Source organism: Rhinolophus ferrumequinum, chromosome 12 (assembly GCF_004115265.2).
Source record: "Rhinolophus ferrumequinum isolate MPI-CBG mRhiFer1 chromosome 12, mRhiFer1_v1.p, whole genome shotgun sequence".
NCBI classification, from domain to species: Eukaryota; Metazoa; Chordata; class Mammalia; order Chiroptera; family Rhinolophidae; genus Rhinolophus; species Rhinolophus ferrumequinum.
Window position 1 is genome coordinate 48,018,337 of NC_046295.1, and position 26,967 is coordinate 48,045,303.

Sequence of the window (26,967 nt, forward strand, 5' to 3'; positions counted from 1 at the left end):
GGACCAACAAGTATAGTAGGTGCAACAGAGGGCAGCAGCAGGAGACAGCTTAATCATAAGGCAAGGGCAACCACACCAGTGACAAGCACTCCGACCTCCAATCAATCTGGCAGAAAATCAGATGGCCCATTCTTTATTCTCAGACCAAAAAGATAAAAAAAAAAAAAAAAAAAAAAAAAAAGGAGATCTAAGACACACCTCTGTGGGGCAGTTGCCAGATCTAGAGGATGAGAGCTAGTAGTGTGGATATTGGAGACCCAGAGTAATGTTCTTTCATTTGGCGTGTTTATGCTCTGGCTTAATGGTTCATTCTCTGCCTATTTGCCCTAAAGCAAGGCCCGCCTATCTAGGTATGTGTTCTATCAATGACCCAATTCCTAACCAAACTTCGTACCTCAAAACAGAATCACTTACATAAGAGCACAAGCTACTCAATCTCTCCTTATTAAACATAGATAGGATTCAGGATTCAACATACATATGAGGACAATAAGCTCCTGAAAGAGAAGATCCAAAGGGAAACACTGACCTTGGAGGAAACAGGAAGAAGAGAATTTAAAAGAAAAAAAAGTATACAGTGATTTGAGATTTTATATACGTAAGTCAAAGTTAAGTAGCTATGAAAAAAGAATTATAAAGCAACGAAGAAGGAACTCATAAACATTAAATCTATGATGGCTAAAATAAAAGTTTCTATCACAGGTCTGAAAGATACTCAAGAAAAATTTCCAGACTAAAGTATAAAAAGGCAGAGATAGTTCTGGGGAAGTAAAGATGAGAGAAATAGAAAAGCAATCCATGAGAGAGAATTCATACAATTCGGTTGTATCATGAGAAGTGATTTATGACAATTTCCAATTAATGATTAAAACAGAAAAATGGTAGGGGAAAAAATATCAAAGAAAAAAAACCACAACATGATTTTCCAGTGTTGGAGAAGCACCTAGATCTCAAATTGAAAGGTTCACTATGTGCCAGCAGGATTAACGAAAAAAATCTGTCTACTTGAATTGGTTGCTAGGACAATCTTAAAGCTAGGAAAGAGAAGTCATTGGATCTTGATGCTGGAAGCATCCTTCTTCAAATGTCTCAGAAGTTCTCTGTGTGACATTAGACACGAGGAAAAGAAAATGCAGTCGTGGCACTTACTTAGCCTTACAGTATCAGTATTAAAGTGGTCATATTAACATAAATTCTGTTTATTGCTTTCAACTTTTAGAAGCATAAGGCACTTAACTGCATCATGTGAATGGACTGTACATAACGACGGTCTTGACGTGGTTGCAGTAAAGGTCAAGCTCATAGAATATGGGAAGTGCGGAGGGTCCGGGGTGCTATTATGCTCATCATATACACAGGAGTATCAGGATACTCTGGCTGAAATAGAGATGTAATCTGATAGATCGATAGAACTAAAAATAAGACAACTCCCAATTACTGGGAGGAGGTGGGAGATAGTGTGAGCGAAATCCTCCTCCTATATATTGGAAAATCAGTATCTTAAATTATAGGAATAGGAGGTATAGCATATTAATTAGAGTTATGGAGGTAATCCCTAGAAAACCGAAAGGCAAATTGGATTGAATTGGTTGCCCTGGAAAGCAGGACTGAGAACAGGTGGGAGCATGGAACGGTACAATTTCTTTCTTTCTTAAGCTCTTCAGAACTTCATTTGTTGCCGTTTGCATGTATTGCTTTCCTTAAAGTTTCTTTGAAAATTAAAAGAAAACATATGAATTCTATTCTAATATTCAGATTCTGTTTGCAAAGATATAACCTAGAGATAAATTAGGCTGAACCATATGAGATAGCTGATATTTGTCTTGTTTGGGCCTACACAAATGGAAATTTCATTTGGTTCAACCAGAATGCTTTTCAGATTTTGGACTTTAATGCAAACATGTCTTAACATGGAGGTCCAGTATGTGATGTGCTGGCATTTTGGAAATGCCATAATTCATTATGTCTCACAAGACCCTCCTTTCCAACCAACATTTCAAGCCCTGCTCAAGTTACAAGGGAAAATTCAAATGGCACATTCTCCAACCCCGAACCCTATACTCAAAGGATTTACTATTTTTTTTCTAAACACCCTTAACCTTGTAGTTTTTTACATCTGTCATGGCAGTTTTTATGTTCCGCCTTTAACAACTGTTATTTGTGTAATTGTCTCATCTCCCTTTTAGACTGCTCATCGTTTGGGGAACAGATTTGTGTTCTATTGGGAGAGACTGCATGCGTTTTAAAGCCAATGTTAGCTTGCTTTGCTCACTTTCCAGCAGTGTGGCTTTGGCCAAATAACCATCTCCAAGACTCAGTTACCACATTCCTAATGGAGACAGTGATATCTCTCCCTAGGTCCATCAGGATGTCTGAATGAGAAAATGCATGTGCAATGCTTAACACAATGCCTAACACATAGCAGATGTGTAATTAGTTACCACTGACTTGCTCTCCCTCTTGTTCATCCTTGAACCTTCCACAGCACCAAACACAGTTTTTTTCATATATATGCTTAAAAAGTGAAATGAGGAGTGCGGAAAGTATGCTGGATTGAAAGATACTGCAAGTATTACAAAATCTTTTACAGTAAATCAGCGTTAGCATTACCTTTTGAAATATGAGTTCTCAAGTAAGCATGTTAAAAAGGAACTGTCAGAGGACTCAGCTTTGCATATTAATTGGACAGAAAGCCATCCAGTGACGGCAAACATTTGGGAAGCACTCAGAAAGCTGGTCTGTGATTCTCCGTCTTACAGACATTGGCCACCTAGCATTGGTTATGAGCTGGACTGACTATCGGCCTTTCTGTGGAATTAAGGCAGAGTCTACAGCCAAGGAAAGCAGGCTGGGAAGCTCGTATGGCATTCCAGACCTCATAAAATGCCCACTGGCTTTTCGTCGCTGACAAGCTACAGCGCTTGTCCCTCGTGTTCAGAGCTTTCCTCACTAACGTGCTTTTCTAAAGCTCACTCAGGGCCTCACAGAGCGCCTCCCGAGGGGCTCACTTACATAGCACTATGCTTGCTTCTCTCATCACCAGGTGTCACGTTCTTACAGCATTATTGTTGTGCCTGCATTTCTCTTACCAACTCCTGCCGCCTCACTAGAGTATGCGTACAGATATTTCTGTTATATGTATATAACTTATATGTGTATATAACCTATATATAACATGTGTATGTGTTATATACATGTTACACATATACATGTTACACATGTATATTTACGTTAGGATAAACTGTTCAAAAGTAAGAAACAGGTCAGGGAAGCCCACGAATGTGCACTGGTGTGGTTTGTGCATTATCCGCACCAAAACCAAAAAATTCCTTTCACAATGGGAGCATTCATGTAGAGGTACATTGATAAAGGCCAACTAAGTTGAAGAAGTCACCTAGGAAAACATAGTAGGCACTGGTTTAAATGATTGAAGCAAGGAAAGTTTCCATGAGGAGAGCACAGGGGTGCAGGATCCCAAATGATAGAAAAAACACCAACACAGAACCTCAAATGGAGGTTTTTTCACAAAGATTGGGAGTGGGGGTTACGTGTTGAAGGGATGTTTTCCATCCTCAGGAGAAGGAAGAGCTTTAGGGCTCAGGGACACAGGTTCGGAGAGGTAGGCCGACAAGACTGGCCCACATGCCAGGATTTTGTACAATCCCTGTGCATAATTATTCGTGAAAATACAAACATTGCAGGGGCTGAGTGACAAGTATTGTTCCAGCAGGGAGGGCTGTCAGGGCAAATCAATCCAACTCTACCACATGCCAGTGTGTAGAACAGATATAATTTTGGCTGTTCGGTGCTGTCAAAGCGAAGGATGTGCCGTTGTGTGTATTTTGAAGTGTGGTGTTCCCTTTAGTCTAACAGCTTGAAAGATTTCTGGGGCTTTCCCTCCTTGGCTGTTTTCTATAAGAAGTTTTGGGAATTTAACTTCCAATAACTCAATTGCTTTTATTTACTCTAGTGTTCCGGTAAAAGTAGGCACTACTCCTGCCTCCCTCCACAGCCCTTCTTCTCGCATTCAACATGAGGGTATGAAAACTTGGTTTAAGAAGAAAGGGTCACTTGCTGCCATTGGATGTTGTATGGGGCATCCAAATTGGTACCTGGTGCCCTTCCTGGAGTGCAAAATCAACTTGCAAGGGTCTGTCTTGTCCATCCCTGGACCCATGGCAAGGCTTAGCCCAATGGCCCATGATGGGGCCCTTAGAGATCCTTGAAAGTCCACTTCTTCCTGCAGGAGCATCAAAGTTAAGGCTTTGAGAAGGTGGCTCACTCAAAATCTTTCCTCTCTGTTTTATCATTTTTCTGCATCCTTCACCCCACTGTATTCTCACTGGCTTTCCCAAGAATCTGTCCCATGAATTTTTTTTCCTCCCTCCTTCTGTCCCTCCCTTCTTTCCTGCCTTTATTTTTGTGCTTCTCTAATTTCTTACTCCTTACTATTTTTAATGTACAACACCCTCGAATTTCTCCCTCCTCAAAAATCGCCCCCATCCTCTAGACTCAGCTTACTGTCTCTAGACCAGCCTATCTGCCTCTGACCTCCCATACGTGTGGTCTCCACTCACCACCTCTATGTCTTCACTTCCCACTCATCCCTCTACTCCTCACAGTCTGATTTCTGCTCTCCTGAAGCTCATTCATGGCCCATTCTCCTGCCTGTCTGATTTGTTTAGTTTGATCATGTTCTATGACTCCTTGTTCTCTGTCTTTCCCTGAAAACATCAGAAGATTAGTTCTTAGAAATATCCTCTGTTCCCTTTGGGGTCACAGACATGACCTCAGCTTCCCTGGGATCAGTCACTCTGTCACTCTGAGCTGTGCGCATTCAATGAACTAGGAGCCAAAGAGGAAAGATACATAATAACTGGATGGAGTCCACCTTCCACTTAGCATGGGCCTCTGTGAGAACAAGCTCCAGAACTATACCCTCACCTGCTTCTCTGCCTCCACTGTACCGCTGCCAGAATAATCTGATCATTTGTCCTTATCACTTTTCTCCCATGCTCAAAAGTCTTCACTAGGTCCACACAGGGCTCACACACAAAATAGTCATGGGCTCACAGACTGTGGAATATGTCCGCTGGAGCTGATCTAAGGGGCCATGTAACTCAAATTCCCTCATTTAAAGATGAGGAAATGAAGGCGCAGGGCAGTGACATCATTGTTCAGGAGTCCATACTTATTGTTGCCCAAACATGGTTAAACGACCTGGTGAGAAATTCAAGGCCCTCTGTGAGCCAGTCTCATTCTGCCCTTACAGCATGTTGCCTACTCTCCAGCAGTAAACCAAGATCAATCATCGCTTCTTAAGTACACTCTGGCCTTCTCCTCATCATCATCCTTGCTCTTTCTCTTCCCCCACCTCAAATACCCTTTGCTCCCGTTCCTCTCTCTTGTTCAATCAGTCATCTATTTTTATATGTTCATGTTATTATTTATTCATAAAATAGTTTTGATTGCTTAATATGTTTTAGGCCCAGCAGTGGGTACAGGGAAATTACATCTATTCTTCAACCCCAGCCCCAAAGCATTCTTGAGTATGCCCATAGACATTGATTCTTATGCCATTATGATGATAAGAACTGTGGGCTGTCTGTGCAGTGCTTTGGCTGAGGGTGGCTTTTGTGTCATATGTTTACCTCTTATTGAGTTCTGCCTTGAGAAGTAGTCTGAGGAAGCTCACTGCTTACTCTAAGGCCATCGTGAAAGACATTGATCTCTTGGGTAAAATCCGTTCGAAATATTCCTTTGAACACGAAATGCCATGAAGAATCTTACCGTAAGGAATGTCTATACTTTTACATATGGGTAGTTAAAAAGGTTGTAAGTTATTGTGTTTTCTTTTTTGCTTCTGCTGCCAGGAAGCTCGGGGTCAAATTATGACTTAATTTGAATTATCCTGTGGGACCCTAGAATTCACATGTTTGCGTTTCTACTTAATGCTTTGTCTTTGCCTTCTGTTCCATTTTCCCCGACTTGAGTTCTTACTTAAATTTTGTTTTGCCTTGTATGGTCATATAAAGGACCTAAAATCTTTTGTGAAGGAAGCAAAGATGTAAGAAAGGTATGATAGATATATGCACATGTGTTTTTTGTAACTTTAGTTGTGAGTGCCTTGAAGAATAGGGTTATTTTACTCATCCTTTCTTCTAGGCTCTAGAAAAATGCCCAAGCTATAGTGGTAGGTACTGAATAAACACTTATTGAACTAAACTGATAAAAGTAGACACGCAACTCCTTAGGTTGGCAAAGTCAGGCTCAGACACTTTCACTTCCTTTTTTATAAGAAGACCAAGGCAAGGTAAAGTGGTATGGTGGAAAGAATTCAAACTCTGCCTGTTACCAATTGTACAACCTTGGATAAGTTATATACCTCATCTGATCCTCTTTTTTATTATTCTTTTCATTTTTAAAAACGGCGGTAAGGATACCCTACTGGATGGCTATGGAGATTGATAACCCTTGTAAACCTCTCAACACATTTTTCTGGCTCGTAATAGCAATCAGCACATGTTAGGCCCTCACGTCCCTCCCTCTATCCTCTTTTCATTGGAAATAGCACTTGGAAAAGGATAAGTGGATTGCTCTATGACCACAAGGAAGTCAATTAATTGTGGTGTCATCTGTAAAATAAATGGGACTACTGACCTCATTCAGAGGGATATGAAAATTAATTGATGGTAATGCACATTGGGATTTTTTGCTGAAAAGTGCTTAAGAACGACTCAGTATTATTACATGTTTTATTTCATCATTAATATTATTTATGAATATTTGGCAGTGTCATCTTCTGGTATATTTTATGTCTGTAGTCTTAATTGCATTTATTTTCATTTTAGTACCAAGTTGTATCTTAATAAAAAGGTAGATGAAATTCAAAAACAAAGTTCCTGTATTTCAGGCAAATTTATTTTACAAAGGCAGATGATTTTACTTGTTTCAATATGCTTCCCATGAAAAAGACATTAAGATATTTAGTAAGTTATTTTTGTTAATTGTATTAAGATCAAGCTCAAGCATTTTTCAAGGTATTTAACTTTTATATCTGGCTTTTCACACTCATATTTTATGTTTATTGGTCATTTTCTAATGAAATTCTTGATTATGAGATGTTTAGTCCATTCCAGATGATAAATGTGAACGTTTCAAGCATTTCTACCAGAAGAGATAATTAACTAAATGAAATACCTGTTTCCGTCTTAATGTCAGGAAACGCTCACTGCCTTCAGTCTCAAATAGGACCTATATTACAGAGTCCAAGTGCTGTTCTTCTGAAAGTCAGAGGACCTGAGTCCTAATTCGGCCACCTTCTAGCTGTGTGGCCCTGGGGATGTCACTTTCCACCTCCAAGCCTCGCTTACCAACTGTCAAACACAAAGGAGTCAGCCTCGCTGATCTTTAAGTTGTCTTCCCATCACAGCGTCCAGTCCTCTGAGATGGAACTGCTGAGGCAAGACCTATATTTAGATCTGTAAGGAAACAGAGATTGCTCTTAACACAGCACATTATCTTTTGGGGGTATATTACTTTTTATCTTCCTGCTCAAAACTTCAAAACATATTTCCTTTGAACTGCAAATCACTTAGTACTTGGCATATGTGAGAGACTCAATAAATGTCTCAATTTAAGGTCTATGTGCTGAGCAGGATATGTCGCCTGGGCCAAGGTTTTCTATGAAACCTTGTTAGTGAGGAAATGGGAAAGACACATTTCCTATTTCAACCTTAAGTGGATACAGTTTGTATTTATTTGTTTGTTTATGTATCGATTTAGTGGTAACAAATATAGACATGAATTAATACTTTATCTATAGCCTGTGTGTATATATAGAATATTTACTTTTGGGAGATATCAATAGGAATTCGATTTAGCTATCTGAAGCTGCCAGCATCTCTGTAAATTATCAAAGCTACTTCATGACAAAATGCATTTTTCAGTGGCTGTAATACAAAACCGGGAATCTACTCAGTTTTAGTACACATGAAGCAAATGACCAAAGGCACCAAATTTCCACTCTGGAAAATTCCATTAATGACAAGGATGGCCAGACTGTTTTCAGCCACTCATCTCGATTACTATTGTTGGTTATCAATTTCTCCCTGCTTTTATAAAGTAGATTTATTTGTACAATAATCTAATCACATTCGTGGTTTTGACTCTATCAATGAACATAGATCAGTCTGCAGATAACACAAGGTTGGTGTATTTCCTGCATTACCTACACCTCTTATTGATACCTCCTTTTTTTTTGGCAAGGTGAATTTTAAAGAGAAACTTTTCTACAAACCTTTTTTTTTTTGTTTTAATTTAACCATTGTTTTGAGTTTCTTGCCAAATCTAGGAAGCCGTTTATGGTGGAGTTTGGAGATATATATATATATATATATATATATATATATATATATATATATAATTTTATTTTTTTATTTTTCTTAGTTATTCATATTGGGTTTGAGGTGATTTTACTCAAGTGTCCAAAGTTTCAAACAGAGAATTGCCTGACGTCAGGGAAAGGAAGTATGTGAAAAAGTTTACATGCTTACTTGATAACTTACTTATCATGGGATCCTAAAACTTACTTCACTCAGGTGTTTTGTATAAAATGAATGCAAATGTTCATAGGGCTCTTTAAGACAGTGATAATCAGGGTGCTAGTCCACAACGGGATGAAGAGCTTTTTGCAGAACCTCAATCAGTACATTGCTTCCTTCATTAAGAAAGTCTTACTCCTTGGAAAAGTCACCTTAATGCCATGCAAACAGTCAAACCAAACCTCCCACTGCCTTACCTCTTAGCTGTACTATAGAAAGATGCAGGATAAATGGCTTCCTAGTGTTCCTACAGCTTAGGCAAGTTCCTAAACCTCTCTGTGCCTTGGGCCCTGAGAATGATGCCACTGGTAAGGTGGAGAGGGAAAGTTTGAGTCAGGAGCTCAGTAGGTGAGAGGAGTAACCACGATGTCAGTAATGAGGGGACAGAGGTGGCTCCCTAAGATACATGCTTTATGTTGTCAGCTGGGGCTCTAGCAGAAGAGAGAGAGAATGATGGCTGAAAATCAAGTACAAGGGCCCTCTGGTACCTAGGATAAGGGGTCGGGCTGGCTTCCATTTGAGAGGGCTGCAGGGAAAAGGCATGGATGTCCGCAAGGCATGGCCAAGGTTTTATCTGCGTTAAGGAGGTAAGGGGAAGTCTAAGGAGAGGTTGGAGATATAGGGAGCTCATGGATGACAGGGAGGGAGCCCAGAGAGCCCCATGGAAAGGTTTGTGGGGGAGGTGATGGGGTGAGCATTGATTCAGGTGGGAGCACTCATGAGCAAAGTTGGGATGAGAGCCTGGTTAAGGAGGAAAGCCCTGAGAGGGTGCAGAGGACTTCCTGTGGCGATGGCAGGAAACAGGAAATGAGGCGGGTGGAGAGAAATCCTAATGCTCTCTTGGAGGAGAGTGGGAAGAAATTCTTGGCTTGATGACGTGGTAGCCTCAGGTTAGTTCTCTCTGTATCTGGTAACTTAGAGTATTGGGTTGCTTTACTGCCTACATACTTCATAGGGGTTGTTGTCAATTGACAGAAATAATATGATTAAACAGTGTTTGCCTGCAATTTTATTATCATTCAGCACATTTTTCAACAGATATTTTATAACACCAACTGTGTGCAAAGCACTCTGAGGCCCTGTCAGGAATGCAAATACAAACGGAAAATTGTTACCTGTGCCAGTGAGGGGCTTTCAGTCTTACAAAAGAAAAAATCATTCTGTTTAAGGGGACTACATTGGCAAAAGGCCATCATTCATATAATCTATTATGTCCCAACCCAATAAATGAAATAATGAAAAATAGCCATTTCTTAAAGAAAAGATGCATTTACTACTTTCAAGGTCAAATTGGGAAAACCAGTCTCATCAAATTTTAGTTTCGAGATGATGAAATTATCTCTTTATCCATATCTTTATAAACTTCTTTCCCACCAACTTTTCTTCCTGCTTAGAAAATTTTTTGGGAAAAAAAAAAAAGTACATCAAATGCAAAAAAAAAAAAGTTAAGTACTTGCCTTGATCTGGTTAGAGTGTAAAGTAAATCAAGTGACAATTTAATTTCCAGTGAACATGTGACAACCATGGTTAAATATTAGATTTAAATAGGGCAGCTAATCCTCTGCAAGAATTACATTTGTCCCTTTATAGGGGCACCCTACCTAATGAACACATTTCTCTCCTCTTAAATCCAGGCGTTGCTACTGGAGCATGAGAAATTAATATACATTCTTAGATTCATTAATATTGTTGCTCATAAAAGACCTTTTCATTTTTATCACCCTGAGTTCCCAGAGATCCATGGAAGCCGTCATTGCTGCAAACCACATGAATTATCAGAGGGGAAAAAATCCTATTAAAGCAAAACCTTAATCACCACTTACATTTTATATCAAGTTGTATCTTAAAAAAAAAAAAACTGTATGGCATGTTCATCAACGTGGAATGGATAAATAAACGGTGGTATAGTTCTTCCTCAGAATATTATAAAGTAGTAAAAGCAAAGGAATTGCTATGACACCTGCACTGTAACTCAGTATAACTCAAACCTCAAAGACATTGTTAAGTGAAAGATGCAAGATATGGAAGAATACATGTATTCATAGTGTAATTCCATTTAGGTTTGAAACCAGGCAAAGCCAAACAATATCTCCTTCGTGAAATGTCATTAGTAGCCAGTCTATAAAGGAAATGACTGACACAAAATTGAGGATAGTAGTTATCCCTGAGAGGTGAGTAGGGAAGTGGATTCAATCAAAAAGAACGCAGTAGTGCTACTAACGTATTAATGATATTCTGTTTCTTCAATGGAATATTGGGTTCATGGGTATTTATTTTATGATCGTTGTTTAAACTACAGAGATATGTTTTGCATTTTGTTTTTACAATGCAGTTTATAGTCAAGACAAAAACTTTTAAAGAAATATTGTCAAATTAAACCACAGTAATAAATCCTTTCTATGTGCTCAGCACATGAGGTAACAGGAGATAAATAGGGCTTGCTGTTAGCCTCAGGGAGTTTACAGATGTGAAATAACTGGGGAACAAGTCAGAATTCAACTAAGCACAGGCCATCATATAATATGATTACAGAGGAGGAGATCTTTGGAGGTCAAAGTGGTCCTGGAAAGCTCTCTGAGGGAGTGAGAATTTGAACTGGCAGAGGAGGCTGGGAGATTACTTTTACTTTTTACTCTACTACTTACACGCACATATTTCTATTTCTCTTGTCACGGCTAACACAATGTACAACTGAAGAGAAACTTTGGGGTGTAGAAGAAAAAACATGGACTTTGGATTCAGACAGACCTGGTTCAAATCCCAACTCCTGCATTCCCATACTGTGGATCATTGAAATTCCTGCCGCCTCAGTTTCTCCATGCACGAAATGCAGAGGGGAATGCTTCAGAGGGTTGTGAGAATGAAATGAGAGAACACTGTTGGCCTCACATGCCAAGCTTTAGAAGGAGTCACAGTTTCCTTTCAGTACTGCCATTCAGAGATGAGGAGTTCAGGAAAGAAGGGTGGCCAATGTCCTGGTGGTCACCCTGTGCTGGGGGAGACAGTATTCGATATGCGAGTGAAGAGGCACAAACACACTGCAGTTCTGTCCCCTTTGGGGCTTCTCCACTGGCTCTGTCCTTCAGAGTATTGCTTTGCTCTACTTTCCACCTTGCAACTAATGGGCTTCAAAGGACCTTTCTCTGCCTCCCGCCTTGTTCCCTAGGAAGGCATATGGATGAGTGACAAAGGCCAGCTCTGCTCTAGACTGAGGGGAGAAATATTCTCTCTTCCCCAGATTCATCTATTTTTGTCTCTTCCTGGCTTTGGAGAGCCAAGACTAGGGCATAATCTTCAAAAGGGACTAGGAAAGTTACCTTTAGCCAGTCTAGACATTTCTATTCTAAACAAAAGGAATTACTGAGAATCAACTATGATCTAGTCCACTCACCAGGAGACTAGAACTGGGGTGAGGACAAAGCTTTAATTAGCAATGCAGTGCTTGCATTTGTGTGTGTGTGTGTGTGTGTGTGTGTGTGTCCTCTGAGCGTCTCTCCCTAAGGAATCTGAGGGACCTTAACAAAGAATTAGGGATTCCTGGCTATCTCTCTGCCTTTCCCCACTAGACATATGACTAACAAATATATGCAAAGCATTTGGCTTGTAAGAGACCTGCCATTGAAGTCCATTTCTTTCTCATTTCTCCCCTTTCCTAGTCTGTAAAGTTCATTAATGACATTCTGCAGCCAACAGCTGGGTCACTACTTTAGTTCTCTTAAAAGCAATAATTGAGCTCTGGAGAGCAAGCCGGTGCAACCGCCTCCCAGGCATTTGGGGTGGACGGTGAGGATGGACCCCGAGCTTCTCCTTTGGTTTGCTGTGTTCACAGAAGAGAATCGAGGCCTGCAAGCTCAGGATGCGGGCCATGGACTCTCCATCCTCTGCCTTCACCTCTGCATGCTTCGATTCCAATCTCCATTCTGTCTTTGTTTTACAGTTGTTCAGCACATCAAGCGACATAACATTGTTCTGAAAAGGGAGCTAGGCGAAGGAGCCTTTGGAAAAGTTTTCCTAGCTGAATGCTATAACCTCTGTCCTGAGCAGGACAAGATCTTGGTGGCAGTGAAGGTAAGAGAACACTCCAGAATGTCTCATTATCCATGGTCACAGTAATGTGTGGAAATGTTACTTAATTTTGTTTTTGTGGCCAATTCAAGAGCAAATTATGTCTGCTATGGTGGATGTGTTCAAATTCCTGTAACAAAATGGACAGTGGGAAGGACATTTCGAGCATATCTAACTGTCGGAGGTTCTCGTTAGGGGCAACCTACCAGCCTGCAGGCTGTGAGTAGCTCTGAGCTACTCTTCCAAGTCAATGTTAACTAAATTCTGGATGGAGGTCAGTGGGGTCAGACAATTCAACCAGCTAAGTCCTGGAGACTCAGCCTGTCTCCTCGGATTGCTTGGTGCTTGGGCCAAGCTCAGCTGGGTCTTGTCTTTGTTGAGGTTCTGGAAGGGAGACTGTGCAGTTTGCATCCCCTCTCAGCCTCCGTTCCACTCGGATCTTCAGTTACATCATCCCTTGCCCCTCACAAACGTTTCCGTGGTCCCAGGATTTTATACAGTGAAGGCCTGACTCCATCCTGGGATGGAGGGCATCTCTTGTGGATTCTGCCAGACTAGGAAACACACGCTTTCACTAAAATAAAAAAGCCTGCGAGTCCTTCATCATAGCCATTTTCCCAGAAACTGAAAAAGGAGACCTGGTCTTCAGTAAGATACACATTATTGAAGGGGATATAATGTCCACTGAGCAATCTGAAACACAAGAACGAGCAAAAATAAGGCAAAACACTGCTCTAGATCTTTTCCATATGCATTTTCAAAATTAAGAAAAAATTACTCAAGGTATTGAATAACATGTAAAACACTTAAAAGAGGCACATGCTTATAAACTGAGTTAAGCGGTAAATGATATGGACATGATTAATGTCATAAAACATAACTTCTTGGTTTAGTATAAGATGATTGGGTGGTTGTTGTTTATTCGTTTGTTTGTTTGTTTCTGCCAAACACAGAATATGTGTGTGAATGGCAATTGTTTACTAGCTATAGCCAGGACAACCTTTCAGTTTTTAAAATCAGGTGCATGTTGTCGTTACCTTAGCATGAAGATACTTCCGTGTATACCCAAGGGGTAACTGAGCACAGAGATCAAATTATTCTTGAACGTATCCATCCTGCGGACTGAACACAGTTTCTGTGAAAGTTCATCCCGATGAAAAAGTGTGCATTTGTTTTTCTTGTCATCAAAAGTAACTAACCCGTGTGGCCTGAATACTCCTAGACTCTCAGGAAGGCTCCTAAAACCTGCACTTCGGGGTGAATGAAGGTCAGACCTTTCTAGGGACGCTAAACGTAATAGCTATCAAATAAACATCAGCTGAGACTGGCAAATGGAGGAAGGAGAGTGAGACAAGAGGCGAGAAAAGAGCAAAGGAGATGCAAGAGAGAGGGGAGGCCAAGTGGATAAAGGCGTAAAGTGAGGATCCTTCAGTGATTTGGGGGATGTTTAATTCCTGCTGCTGTTATTGCTTCCTCTTTTCTTTCATTTATTGGAAAAGTTTATTTTGCTTTTTTTTTTTTTTTTTAAGCACAAAATGTTCTGAACATTTGGCAGTGTTAAATCTGCAGCCTTTGCTTTCTTCTTCTATCTTTTTTTTTCTCTCTCTTTGGGTAAATGAGACCAAAAGGTGCCTCTATTTTTATAGATTCATAGATGGATAAAATGTTAGAGTTGGAAGAAGCTTAGAGAACATCTAATTCTAATGTAGCCATGTGTTGTAGACAAGGAGACTGAAGATGGTGGATTCATATCCTGGGCCCATGTTTCCCACTGCTATTTGGGGGCCACCAGGGAGCTAAGTCAGGCCCTCAGACTCTTAATTCACTTTATGGGGTCACAAGGTGAGAATCTTTGAGTGTGAGAAAATCCTGGGAGGTTCGGGAATCTTAGGTGACAGTTAGGAATAACTGAGAGACCTTAGCCAGATATACAGATAGGTTTACCAGATTTCTCAGTGGATATAACTTTTCATCTAGTATCTTTCCTTGTTCTTTACCTGCCTCTCTGTACTTCTTGCAATTCCCCTACGGAGAAGGTGTTGCATAGCTAAATCCAGGGCACCCTCGACACATATGTTACATTTTCTTCCAAACACATACTAACACAGGACATCAGGGCTTGGGCTAGTAACGAGGAAGGATTGGCCTGTGACAGCAGTGTGTAGCCGGTTGTCCTGCTTCCACCTGGGCATATCTCCCATCACCACTGTCAGTGAAACTTCTCTCTGGTTTAAATCCCAACCATAGCCTTAATCCCACCTCTGACCCAAACCCAGAACCTAGTCCTCATACATGTCCTGGCTTTGCCAAATAAGCTTTTGCAAATTAATGATCTATGATGAGTGTGTTTGTTTTTTAATCAGCACTGCTAAACAAAACAAAACAAGAAATGGATTTGCCCCTTTATGAAATCCTGACTCCTTCTGTTTGCTAGTCCCCTTCTCCTTGAAATTCAAATGAAACTATTATCTCAAGTAGATAAGACAAAATTCCTACAGCTTCAAAATGTATTCCAACTTCAAGGTCACACACCTAAGAAATCTCATCTCAGTGACCTTGAATGTGCATTTTTGTTGAAATCAGAGGCTTTGCTTATGTTTGCTAACATGATTACAAGCTTCGGAGAGGATGCCCATTTTAATTTTCTGGGATCCAGAGGCTGCAGCCACAGAAGGAAAAAGTCAGACCTGCCACGGACTCCAGGGTGAATTGATCCAACACATAAGTCTTTCATGCAGCTACCTCTCACCAGCCTGACCTACTCTTTTTTATGGCTGTGGGCCAATTAGAAGTCTATTCCAAGACTATTTAAATAGCCTGGAAGGAAAATGTCTATGGTTAAGTCCTAACCAGATTCAAGAGATTTTTTTTTTTTTTTTTAATAAGGATTGAAACAAACTGAATGCGGCTTCCAGGGCCTGCACAGCCTGTCACCTCTGAGGAGTGGCTGCCAGGGCTGTTCTTCTTCCATTGGAGGCACCCAGAGATGTTTGACAGTCTTTCTGCCTGTTGCCTAGCAACTCCTGCAGCATTGATTATGCATGCAAAGAAATAGCATCTATTGTCCTTTTTTCTTGTCTAGAAGGAGCTAACTGGTTTGAAATCCAAGGTTTCACATTCAGACTGACACGTGTCAGGTTCCTGTAAATTCTGGTGTCGCTTGCCCCAAATGATTTCAGAGCTTGAGAGGTCCACAGCAGCCAGTTTAAGATAGAAGTGATCCTAAGGCAGGTGCACGGCAGTCAAGGACACATGGGGGCTGAGCGTGCCTCTCCCATCAGAGTAGCTGCTTGTTTGGATCCAACCAGATTGCCCTTTTCTTGATATTTTTGGATAAACTGTTTTTTATGGATTTGTCAACCTTTTTTTTTTTTTTTTTTTTTTTTTTTTGCTTTACACTGAGTTACACTTGAAGAACCCTTAGAGAGGACGAGAAGCAGAAAAACAAGTCTTTCATCAAAATGAGTTCCTTTGCCTTTAAGTAACTCAATCGCCAAGGAAACACTTCATTGCAGTTTCCCTGCATTGGATGCATTAGCTATTTTTGGCTCTATCCAACCTGCATTTCAATAGCTACAATTCCTACAACATTTTCTTCTACTATGAATGCGTGCTGATTTTTGTTTTTTAAATATGGCATTCAAGGATTCATGGCCTCTCTGTCCCCTCTCCCATAACTCAGGCGTATTTCTGGAAACATACTGTCAAATACGAGAGTGACCTTAGACATCGTATATGTAACCCAGGTCTCATGTTTGATAAATGAGACAACCAAGACCCAGGGAAGTCCAGTGACTCCCTTGAGGTGTAAGTTAAAGTGAGTGACAGGTGCTGCACAGGAAACTTGGCAAGACGAGAAACGGTGAAATCTGCGTTTAGCAGGTGCTTTCTTTGGCTATAACTTAGGATTTTCGCTTTTCATGTTTCTGAATATCTGTCAACTGGAAATAATTATGATTTCCTTCACCAAGCATTTTTGAAAAGTTGACTGAGAAGCCTCTGGCATGTTATCATGAGGTGGCCACAAAATAACGTCCAACACATTCTCGCCATTCCCATGTCTGGAGGGCCCTTGCCCAGCCTCTTGTTCCACACAGTTCCCACCAATCCGTCTGCGCTCAGTTGTTCAGGTTGCTCCTCTTTGGGGAAAGCTCCCCTTGCTGGCTTCCCGATCTGGGTCAGACCTCCCTATTATATGCTATCAAGGCATCTGTACTTATCCTTTATAGCATTTGTCACGGTTGTAATTATATATGTATTCATGGGCTTATTTAATCAATGGCATCAATGGCTGTCTCTTCCATTAAAGTGGCATGTTCTTGAGGGTTGGAACCATGCTTTTCAGCATATTGCATAACATGCAGTAAATGCTTGTCAAAGGAATGAAGGGATGGATGGATGGACAGATGGACGGACTATAGAAATAATAGCCTTTTGAAAAAGTAAAGAGTTGGTGGTTGGCACTTCTAGGTAAGGAAATGATTTGATGAACTATTGATAGTCATAGAATTTTATAGCTGAGAGGAACTGTAAAGATATATAGAGAGAGGATAATGTAATCTAATGCGGAATCATTTTAGAAGTCATCAAATCACTGCACTCATGCATAGAGCTATTATTGTTACTCTTTAGCTTAACTCTAATGTTTTGCTAATGAGGAAACAGAAATCCAGAAAAGATAAATGACCCATCAAAAGTCACACAGCTGAACAAGGTCACTCAAGGTGAGACCTCGGACTAAAAAGTCAGTCGCCCTGATCAATCCCTTGCCTATTCTGCACTGCATTTTTATTTATTGAATTTTACACATGCCCTGGTAAACCAAATTGAAGAAAACAACACAATGCCACTTATCAAGGAATACAAAGGAGTGTGTTAGTTGTGCTCATTTGTATGTGAGGATGAGAGAGACTTTCATGTTTTCCCAGATAGAAATGTAATTCAAGGAATAGGTGGAAATGAGGAAAACTAGATTCTGGAGTGAGCGCTTTGGCCTCAGGGAAATATAAGCAAAACATCATAATCAGCTTTGATAAGAAGAACAGCATAAGGCTCCTTGGAAACCCAACTCAAACTGGTTTAAACAGAATTTATTTTCTCAAGCTACTGGAAAACCTTGCTACTGATGTCCTGGCTCCCGGCACTGCTAGATCAAGGGAATTATCTATCTATCTATCTACCTACCTACCTACCTATCATCTATCTATCTATCTACCTACCTATCTATCTATCTACCTATCTATCATCTATCTAGCTAGCTAATCTCTCTCAGCTCTGCTTTCCTTATATATTGAGACTGCATTCTCAGGCAGGCACTCCCCATATTGTGGTAAAGACTTGCCAGCAATGGCTCTGGACTTAGATCCTGCTATCCTAACAACCCAAAAGAGAGCTTCTCTTTCCCAACAATTATGCAAAAGTTCAAGGGGCAACTCCTATTGGCTTGCCTTGAGTTGTGTCACCAGGCCTTCTGGGCAAGGGAATAGAATATTCTGATTATCCAGGCCTGGGGCACGTGCATATCCCTGGAAGTGGAAAATAGGGGCAGCTTTACCGAACACACATTGACTGAATGTCCAGGGAAGCATTGGTTCCCTGAAAGAATATTAGAGATGCTATACCTAAAAGAAGGAGGAAAGAGATCTGACAGGAAACACTGAAAGATGAGCAACTGAAATAGGAACTGCAGGACAGCCAGGCCTCACTGTTACTGGAACAGTTGGGATTCAAAAGCTCACTCGGGATCTGAGGTAGCCCTTATGACTGTCCCTTTTATATCCTCTCTGCTGGACACATCAGGGATTGTCCTCGAGGCTTCCCTGCTAATGTAGTGCAGCTATCTCTTGCATCTGTTGCTCCCTAACATTTGACTGCTGCTTTCATGCCAACCACACTCACATGGTCTCAGTTCAGATTGCTCAAGAAGGAGAGAACTATGAGTCCAGTTATTCCAATCAGTCTTCATGCCAGGCCACCTACCTGTGGTCCAACCATCCCAGGTGTTCACATGACACATGAGGCCACCTATGGGAAAGAAGCAACTAGAGCCGGTTGTTTCAGAATACACTTACGGACAGAATAAGGACCTGAAAAGGAAAGCTCGTTCTTTCCAATTCTGGAACAGTGGTACAACTCATAGATGGGATAGTGCATCCAGCATCCATCCATTCAAGTACACTACTCAGAGAAGTATGTTTCTAAGACAGATGGCTATTGTCTTCTTTCTTTCTTTCTTTCTTTCTTTCTTTCTTTCTTTCTTTCTTTCTTTCTTTCTTTCTTTCTTTCTTTCTTTCTTTCTTTCTTTCTTCTTTCTTTCTTTCTTCTTTCTTTCTTTCTTTCTTTCTTTCTTTCTTTCTTTCTTTCTTTCTTTCTTTCTTTCTTTCTTTCTTTCCTTCCTTCCTTCCTTCCTTCCTTCCTTCCTTCCTTCCTTCCTTCCTTCCTTCCTTCTTTCTTTCTTTCTTTCTTTTTCTTTCTTTTTTATGACAGTCATATCAGGACTCACATCTTGATTAATGTGAAATCTCTCTCCCATTCCTCCCTCTTCCTGTGCTTCCTCCCCATTTCTCCATTTATATTGGCATGTGAATTCCTTGTTCCCACAAAATGGAAATGGATGATAACAAGATTAGTGTATTTAAGAGAACATTTGTCAGTGTAGCACTAAAAAAAATTGTTTGTATACCTTAACAGGATATAATGTTGCAGAAAGTACTATCAAGTCCATCTTTACAAGTCTCTAGCAAAAGAGACTGTGGAACTTTTAATAGTGGCCTGTTAAAAAGTTTGATTACCTTTATGGTCCAGACATTGCTTAATTGATTTCTATTGTTCTTTAGTGTAAGTGCATTCCTCCCTGGTGTGTGTGTGTGTGTGTGTGTATGTGTGTGTGTGTACATGTGTGCACTCACATGCACTGTAGGACGGAGAGCAACATTTCCTTGTAAGAATCCCTCCTGCCTGTACAATGTCCCTTTCCCAGTAATTTCAACTTTTAACCTTTGATGGGAGATCTGTTTTTTGTCTTGTCGATTTATCTTGTCAACCCTCTTTGCTGGCTTATCTCCAATTTATCCCCATCTTTTCATAAATGCTATAATCAAAACAGTGCATTTCACTCTGATGACGAATCATCTGGTACCAAACATAGCTGGAGGATCAATTTCACACCTCTGTATCTTTGGAACGTATGCACTGCGGTAGTTGTGCTCTTTTTAATTGACTTTAACATGATAGCCCAACTTGTAGTCGAGTCACGGTCTACCATGATCCACCAGCTCCTGTGTAACCGGTGAAGTTGTCTCAGATAATTGTATGCTGACGTATTTAAAGCCTGTCATTATATTGCAGTTTTCCACATTGGAGGCCAACTTCTGAGTCATTCTCTTGAGTCAATATTTCTCTGAAATTTCTCCATGAATTAGTTTCCTATCTTCCAAAGGTTTTAGCATTTCTAATATGCAACTTGATGTAATACGCACGCATAAACCATCAATTGTATGCTCCAAATTATTGCAAATATTTTAACGTATGTGAATTAGAACTGAGCCTTATGTTTCCCATTGGATGCTTGACTTGTTCGATTCTGAACCATTAGAGTTAGCACGGCTGTGAAAAATAAAGATAGCAGCAATCAACACCCTGGCTATGAATCTTGTATTTTAGGCTGTCACTTGGTACATAATTAAAGTCCTTGCAAAGGCCAGTTACATATGATTGACTTGATATACACAGCGCGCTGGCTTCTAGTACATAGCGCACACTAGCTGAGTGTTTTCATTATTATTTTCATACAATCATTTAATTTGTTTTTACACTTGTAAAAATGTGGGGGAGCCACTTATTGCATTCCCCTTAGTTTCTAAGATTTTATTTTTATCAAGCTCTTCCTAGTTCTGCATTTATTAAAATATACTACTCCAAAGTTCATTTTTGTAAGAAGTTGATAGATGCTTCCTCTACCTTTCTGTAGAGGAGACCAGTAAGTTAGAAGCATCATGCAGCATTGTGACTATGCCTTACTCTAAATACTTGGTTTATCATTGCCTGTAAGAACCTTATAAGCAGGGTGTCTGCCTTAAGTCTATGTCAGCTTAGCATTGTTTTCCAACATTTCCAAAAAAGCAGGTCGACCCATTGATAGCCTGCATTAATAGCCTCTTTAATAGACCCGTCCTGTCCAACGGAAGTGTGATATGAGCCACAAATGGAAGCTACATTTATATTTTAATTTTTTAAAATTAAAATTTCTTAATATGCACAATAAAAAAGTAAAAAAAAACAAATAAAACTAATTTTATTAATATATTGTATTTAACTCAACACATCAAAAATATTATTTCAACATATTATTTATATAAAGGTATTAATGAGCTATTTTATCGATACCAAGTTTTCAAAATCTGGTGTGTGTTTTACACTCACAGCACATCTAATTTCAAATGGTCACTAGCCACATGTGGCTGTGCAGGTCTAGACGATATCAAAACAGTAAAGAATCTCTAATAGCAACAGATCTTGACCCAAAGATTCTGACCCAGAAGAACTTAGGTGTGCTGAGAAACGTTTTCATACATCTTGGTTGCCTCATATGGGAGTTTACTCATTGCTATTTATGTTTTAAGCATGGTTGTGGACATTGGGCATAATGAGATCTTCCCATAATGATCTCTATTTCCATCTTTCACCTTAACTCTGTTCCTATGAGCTCTAAAAAGTATAAGTGAAGGATACAAGATCAGTATAAAAAAAGGACACCATCTCTGTTTTACCTTGTGTCTCCTAAACCACCCACAGTTTGAAATGCATTTTCATTTATCATGTCCTACAGCATCTAATCACACAATGATTTCAAATAAGCTCTCTTGCCTCTCCTACTGGCTTCATGTTAGCTTTAATATGTTGCTGCAGCATTTCAGATGAATGTTAATTTTCCTTCCTTCTGTTTTACCTTCAGTCATTTCTCAGTTCTGTGCTCAAGTTTATTTCATACTACTCCATTCTTCCAACTCTGAATCGATGTGTACTCCAGGCAGTAACTCACTGTAGTTCTGGATGAGACCTCTCCCTTGAGAACGACTTCAGAAAGTATGGCAGCTTTACTGTGTCAGGAAATTTATCAGGAATAAGAAAAAATGAAGTTACAAAGCAGACACCAGGAGTAAGAAAATAGCAATGCTCAATGATGGGGCAAACATGCCTGTCAAAATGAAACGTAAGTGGAAGGAATTATCAGAGAGGGAGGCTGCCACCTCATGTCCATTGCCAAGGGACTCCAGGAACCAGCCAAGCCTCCCTTAATTGAGTAAAATGACAATCAGCCATGATACTAACACAGAGTGGATTTTTATAAATAGGGTTGATAGCGGGATTTTTCCAGCTCCTGATTGCTGTCTGGCTATGGTTCCACCCTTAGAAAAATTCCAGCCTTAGATTGCCAAATTCAGAAGATGATTTTGCCCAACTTGTTACCACCATATTTTCTGAACCTTTTAAAATAGAATTGAATCATAATTTAGAAAAAGAATCCAACATGCAAAAATGGATGGGCACATCGGATGAGGCCAAGTTTGTGAGATGCGTTTGTCCCATGAATACCGAAATCTTTCTTAAATCCAAAAATGGTTCTGAAGCACAGCTTTTGACATTGAAAAAAGGATGGAGTCTCTTCCCATCGTATTTTGCTTTTGGGAAATGGCAATACTTGATGCATGTTAACTGTCATTTTGGTGCCCCCCCCCAAAAGCAAACATTTTCTTCTCTCCTACTTTATTCCTCTAGCCTACTGCCTGATATATTCTCCCTCTCTCTCTTTCTACACACACACACACACACACACACACACAATCTTGAATCAATTCTACCTAGCTGAAACTTGAGAAGAAAGATTACATGCAGAATTAGTTCATGGCTTGTGATAATGACCTTAATGGGTCTGTCACCTTCTCTAACTCACTGATAAAGACAGACCAAAGCCTTACAAAGAAGCTATCTCAGCAGCTTCTGGATCTTGTAAAAAAACATTGCAGGGTTCAAGGGCTTTCAGGAGAGAAACAGTGGCAGCCTCAGAAGCACTGCTCCTCTCATGCCTTGGGCCAGCCCTGTGCCTTTTCTATGCTCATTTTGTCCTTCCTGGGTCCTTGTGTGAGCAAACTGGATGCAGACCTGGTTGTGGTTTCAAATTCAAATCACCCAAATATTACTTTCTACAGGGACCCTGGAAGGCATCCCAACTTACATTGTCTCAGCCAATCCCCTCAGTGACTCTGTGAAGTAGAGGATATTATTACCGTCATTTTCCGGAGGAGAAAACCAGAGTCCACAGAGGTCCAGAGCAGAGCCGGGATTTGAACTAGATCTTCTGATTTTAAACTAGAACTCCTTTGATTTGAGCACCACCATTGTGAATATCTGCCCTTTGACTGGAAGAACACAAACACTGGGGCCTGCTCTACAGGAGGGGGTGCTTTGGGAAGCGCCTCCCTCAGCCTTGCATTGTCCTGCCTGCTTTCTTTTCCTGGTCCGTCCTTCATTTCTGTTCCTTACTTGGGCCTATGCTCTTTCCAGATGAACAGGCCCTTTTCATTCCTTTCCTCTTTTATCTCCAGTTTGCACAAGCCTCATGGGTCAGGGGTTCTTTTAGTTGCTCAACCCTGGATTAGGCAATCAACAACAAACAGGTGAACACAACACACTTTTGCTGTCAAAGGACGTAGAGGAGACAGACACATACTCAAGTCTATAGTGTAAGTCCAAGTGTGAGAAATGCTTGGATGTGCGTGTTTGGCTTTGTGGGCCCAGGGGAAGGACCCGGATGATGACAATGTTCATCTCCTCCGTGCCTGTCTCCTGGCCTCATCTGCCATTTTTCTACATAGAAGTTCAGCAAAACAAAACAGTGGGTAGATTTAAAAAAAAAACCACACAAAACAAAACAAAAAACACAGCTAAAAGCACGTCCATGGGTAAAACCAACCTAAACAAGTCATCAGGATAAGCATTTCACTCCTCCTCCCTGGGTAACAGGGATAAAAGGAGTTCAGTTTGGATGGATACAAACCCAGTTTCTGGAGCTTTGAGGGAGCAGAGCCCCAGATACCAGGTTTTTGGCCACTGTTCATTTTGTTATTAAGTGAAGAAATGTATGGTTTCCATGGAAACGAATCTATCAAAGTTTTACGGCCTGTCTGAATACTTGCTGGCCCTAATATGCTTGATTCCTTCTTTCCTTCCTTCCTTCCTTCCTTCCTTCCTTCCTTCCTTCCTTCCTTCCTTCCTTCCTTCCTTCCTTCCTTTCTTTTCAGAAAAGTAGACCATTTTATTGTTGTTATAAACCAATTGATTTCAAATATTTACCCCGAATTCCTTCCCAATGAGTGTATTGTCTTTGTGTCTTTTAAAAATTATTTTTATTAGTTTCAGGTGTACAAAACAACATAATGATTAGACAATTAGACCCCTCACAAAGTGATAACCCAACAAGTCTACTACCCCTCTGACACTGTACACAGCTATTATAATATCATTGACTATATTCGCAATGATGTACTTTACATCCTGCGACTGTATATATATATATATTTATATACACACACACATATATATATATTTATTTATATATATATAAATAAATATATATATATATATTTAATTATAGTTGACATTCAATATTATTTTATATTAGCTTCAGTGCTTAGGCATTCATATAATCTATGAAGTGATCCCCGGATTAGTCTAGTACCTATCTGACACCCTACTTTTCAAAGTAGAACTCGTGGTGCTTTTTAAGGGACACTTCTCCAAAAACCACATGCTAAAGTGGGAATGGGGAACCCCATTACCAGACTCTTTTTTTTCAAATGGTATCTCCTGAATTTGGCAGAAGAATTAGCTGCCTCTGGCCTAATGAAAACTACACCTACGATTTGTCTCCTTGGATCAGGTCACCATTGGGGAGAAAGCTTCAAATCTTAGCAAAGGCAGTTGGTAAAAATCCTGGATTGCGCAGATCATAGCAGAAACAACTATGATCTTGCCGCTGCCTTTGTCATCTTCATGTTTCTCATGGCTGAAGTGAGGCAGGCCCTGCCTGTTCCCTGGTGCCCCACTGTGTGGAGAGCAGCCCCAGGCACAGTACGTATGTTGCATTTCCAAACTCATCCTGCGCTGGATTCGATGACAAACCACCTGGCCCCACTTTGGAAAAGTGGGACTTGCTCTCCCACCTGCTGGGAAAGCTACAGCAGATAGTCCTCAGCTGCCAGGTTTCTGTGGGGGCAAATCCTCTCATGGTCACATCCCTTCCTGGGGTGGCCCCCATCTGATGACTGATTGATAAGGGGTTATAAAAGCTCAACCCTATTTTCCCAACTCAGGACAACTCTGAAGGGTCATCCTGAAGAGCCAGATGAAGTTCTGCTGAGACTGCATCGCAGCTCAGCTTCCTCCTCCGCACGGTCCCTCCCTCCCACAGCTGTTAATACCGAGAGCACGCCCTCGTAAATGTCTTGTCTACTCTCCAGCTCAGAATTTGCTCTCCAGGAACCTAACCTATGGCACATTGCAAGGTCTGTAAATGGTCCAGGTCAGGATTATCCCCCCAGGGAGAGAGAGTTGAGGCAGCAGCTACAAAATAACCACCAAAGATCCGGCAGTGTTCTTTGACACAGGACATAGTCTCTAGTCTTGCATTCTATCCACATCTGGTGGATGGCCAAGCTTCATTCTGTTCCAGTTTCAGTGAATGTAAGTGTTCACATTTGCCATCTAACTTTAATAACGACTGATTGCAGTCTTCCTGGAGAAGGGATTCACATACTCACACGCCACCTCTACTAGGAGGAGTTCTCTGGGCTTCCTTCCTCCTTGTCCCTCAATGGAAGCAATCACTCTCTTTCTGAACTCCTCTTTTGCTCTTGGTGTTTGCTTCTCGTGGCCTTTATTAGTCATTCCCACAAACCTCTGCTGAATATTTGCCATGTGCTGGCACTGTGCCCAGTGCTGGCAATGCAGAGATAGAAGGCATGGTCAAGTAGCTCACCATCGATACCAGAGATAAGCAAGTAAATACACAATTAAAATGTATGGTGGCTGGCAATAGGATAGACGTTAAGTATGAGATGAGCCTAAGGGGGTTGTACAGCTTAGCCAGGGGGCAGACGGGATATGACAGCAATGAGGGCGTGAGAGAACACTTCTCCAAAAGGTGACATCGGAACCTAGTCTTGGAAGATTGCTAGGTGTTAACCAGCTATATTGTTTCCTATGGCTTCTGTAACACATCACTACGAACTTAGTGGCTTAAAACATCACAAATTATTTCTCTCACAGTTCTGGTGGCCAGACTTCCAAAACCAGGTTTACTAAGCTAAAGTCAAGATATCAGCAGGGCTGACTCTTGTGGACATTGTAGGGTAGAAGCCGTTTCCTGTCTTCTCCAGCTTTTAGAGGCCGTCCACATCCTTGACTCATGGCACCTTCTTCCATCTTCAAAGTCAGCATCATAGCATCTTCTCTCCTCTCTGACCTCTGCTTCTATCCTTACATCTTCTCTGTCTTGATGCTCCTGCCCCTGTCTTACAAGGACCCTTTTGGGTGTGACAGTGAACTCACTCTGATAATCCAGGAGCTCCTCACACCAATATCCTTGATTGAATCAAAGCCGTGTAAGGTAACATAGCCATGTATTCCAGAGATTAGGACCTGGACATCTTTAGGGGGCATTATTCACCTGCCAACACCATGCCTGAGTTAGCATTCCAGGTAGAGGACTGAACATGTGCAGGACTGGGAGGTGTGGCCCGGTGTCATCCGAGCAGCTGCAGATATTTTGTAACATGACAGCATAAGTATCAAGAGAAGCATATCAGGAGGTCACACTGGACAGAGATGCAGCGGAGATGTTTCATTAAAGACATTGTGTTTTAAGCTTGCGTTACAGTTAATTATACATGGGACTTAGCTCCCGTTTGCCCATAAGCACCTGAGGCCAGGATTTGGGTCGGTGTCTTCTTGATGCCATCACAGCTCTGGCTCAGTGACTGGCACAGGACAGGAGCTCAGCACATGTGCATGGCATCAACAGATGCCAGCTTTGCCCTGCCTACTACCAGTGATTGCAGAGTGGTCGGAGCTCAGAAGTCAAGGTACCAGAGCCCAGTTGGCATGATGTTGGACATCCTCATCTTGGCAGCATGAATGGCCTGCTGGCAGGGACGTTTCCTGAGCCAGCAGTGTGTAGGGGAACCAGGTGGAGAAGGCTTTCTAGAGGGTCACATGATAAAACCAGCAAAATTGTCATCGT

The 26,967-nt window shown here is 40.9% G+C and overlaps 1 protein-coding gene across 7 annotated transcripts in view; it reads left to right on the forward strand.

The window, feature by feature from the left end:
• NTRK2 (neurotrophic receptor tyrosine kinase 2) overlaps nt 1–26,967 on the forward strand; it is a 322,840-nt gene that overhangs the window by 225,918 nt on the left and 69,955 nt on the right. For all 7 annotated transcript variants that reach the window (XR_004424692.1, XM_033123465.1, XM_033123461.1 and 4 more), the window contains one exon: nt 12,541–12,671. Coding sequence is in view for 6 of the 7 variants with exons in the window: in XM_033123465.1 (XP_032979356.1) it covers nt 12,541–12,671 (131 nt within the window). In the remaining variant the exon portion in view is untranslated. The remainder of the gene's footprint in view (nt 1–12,540; nt 12,672–26,967) is intronic.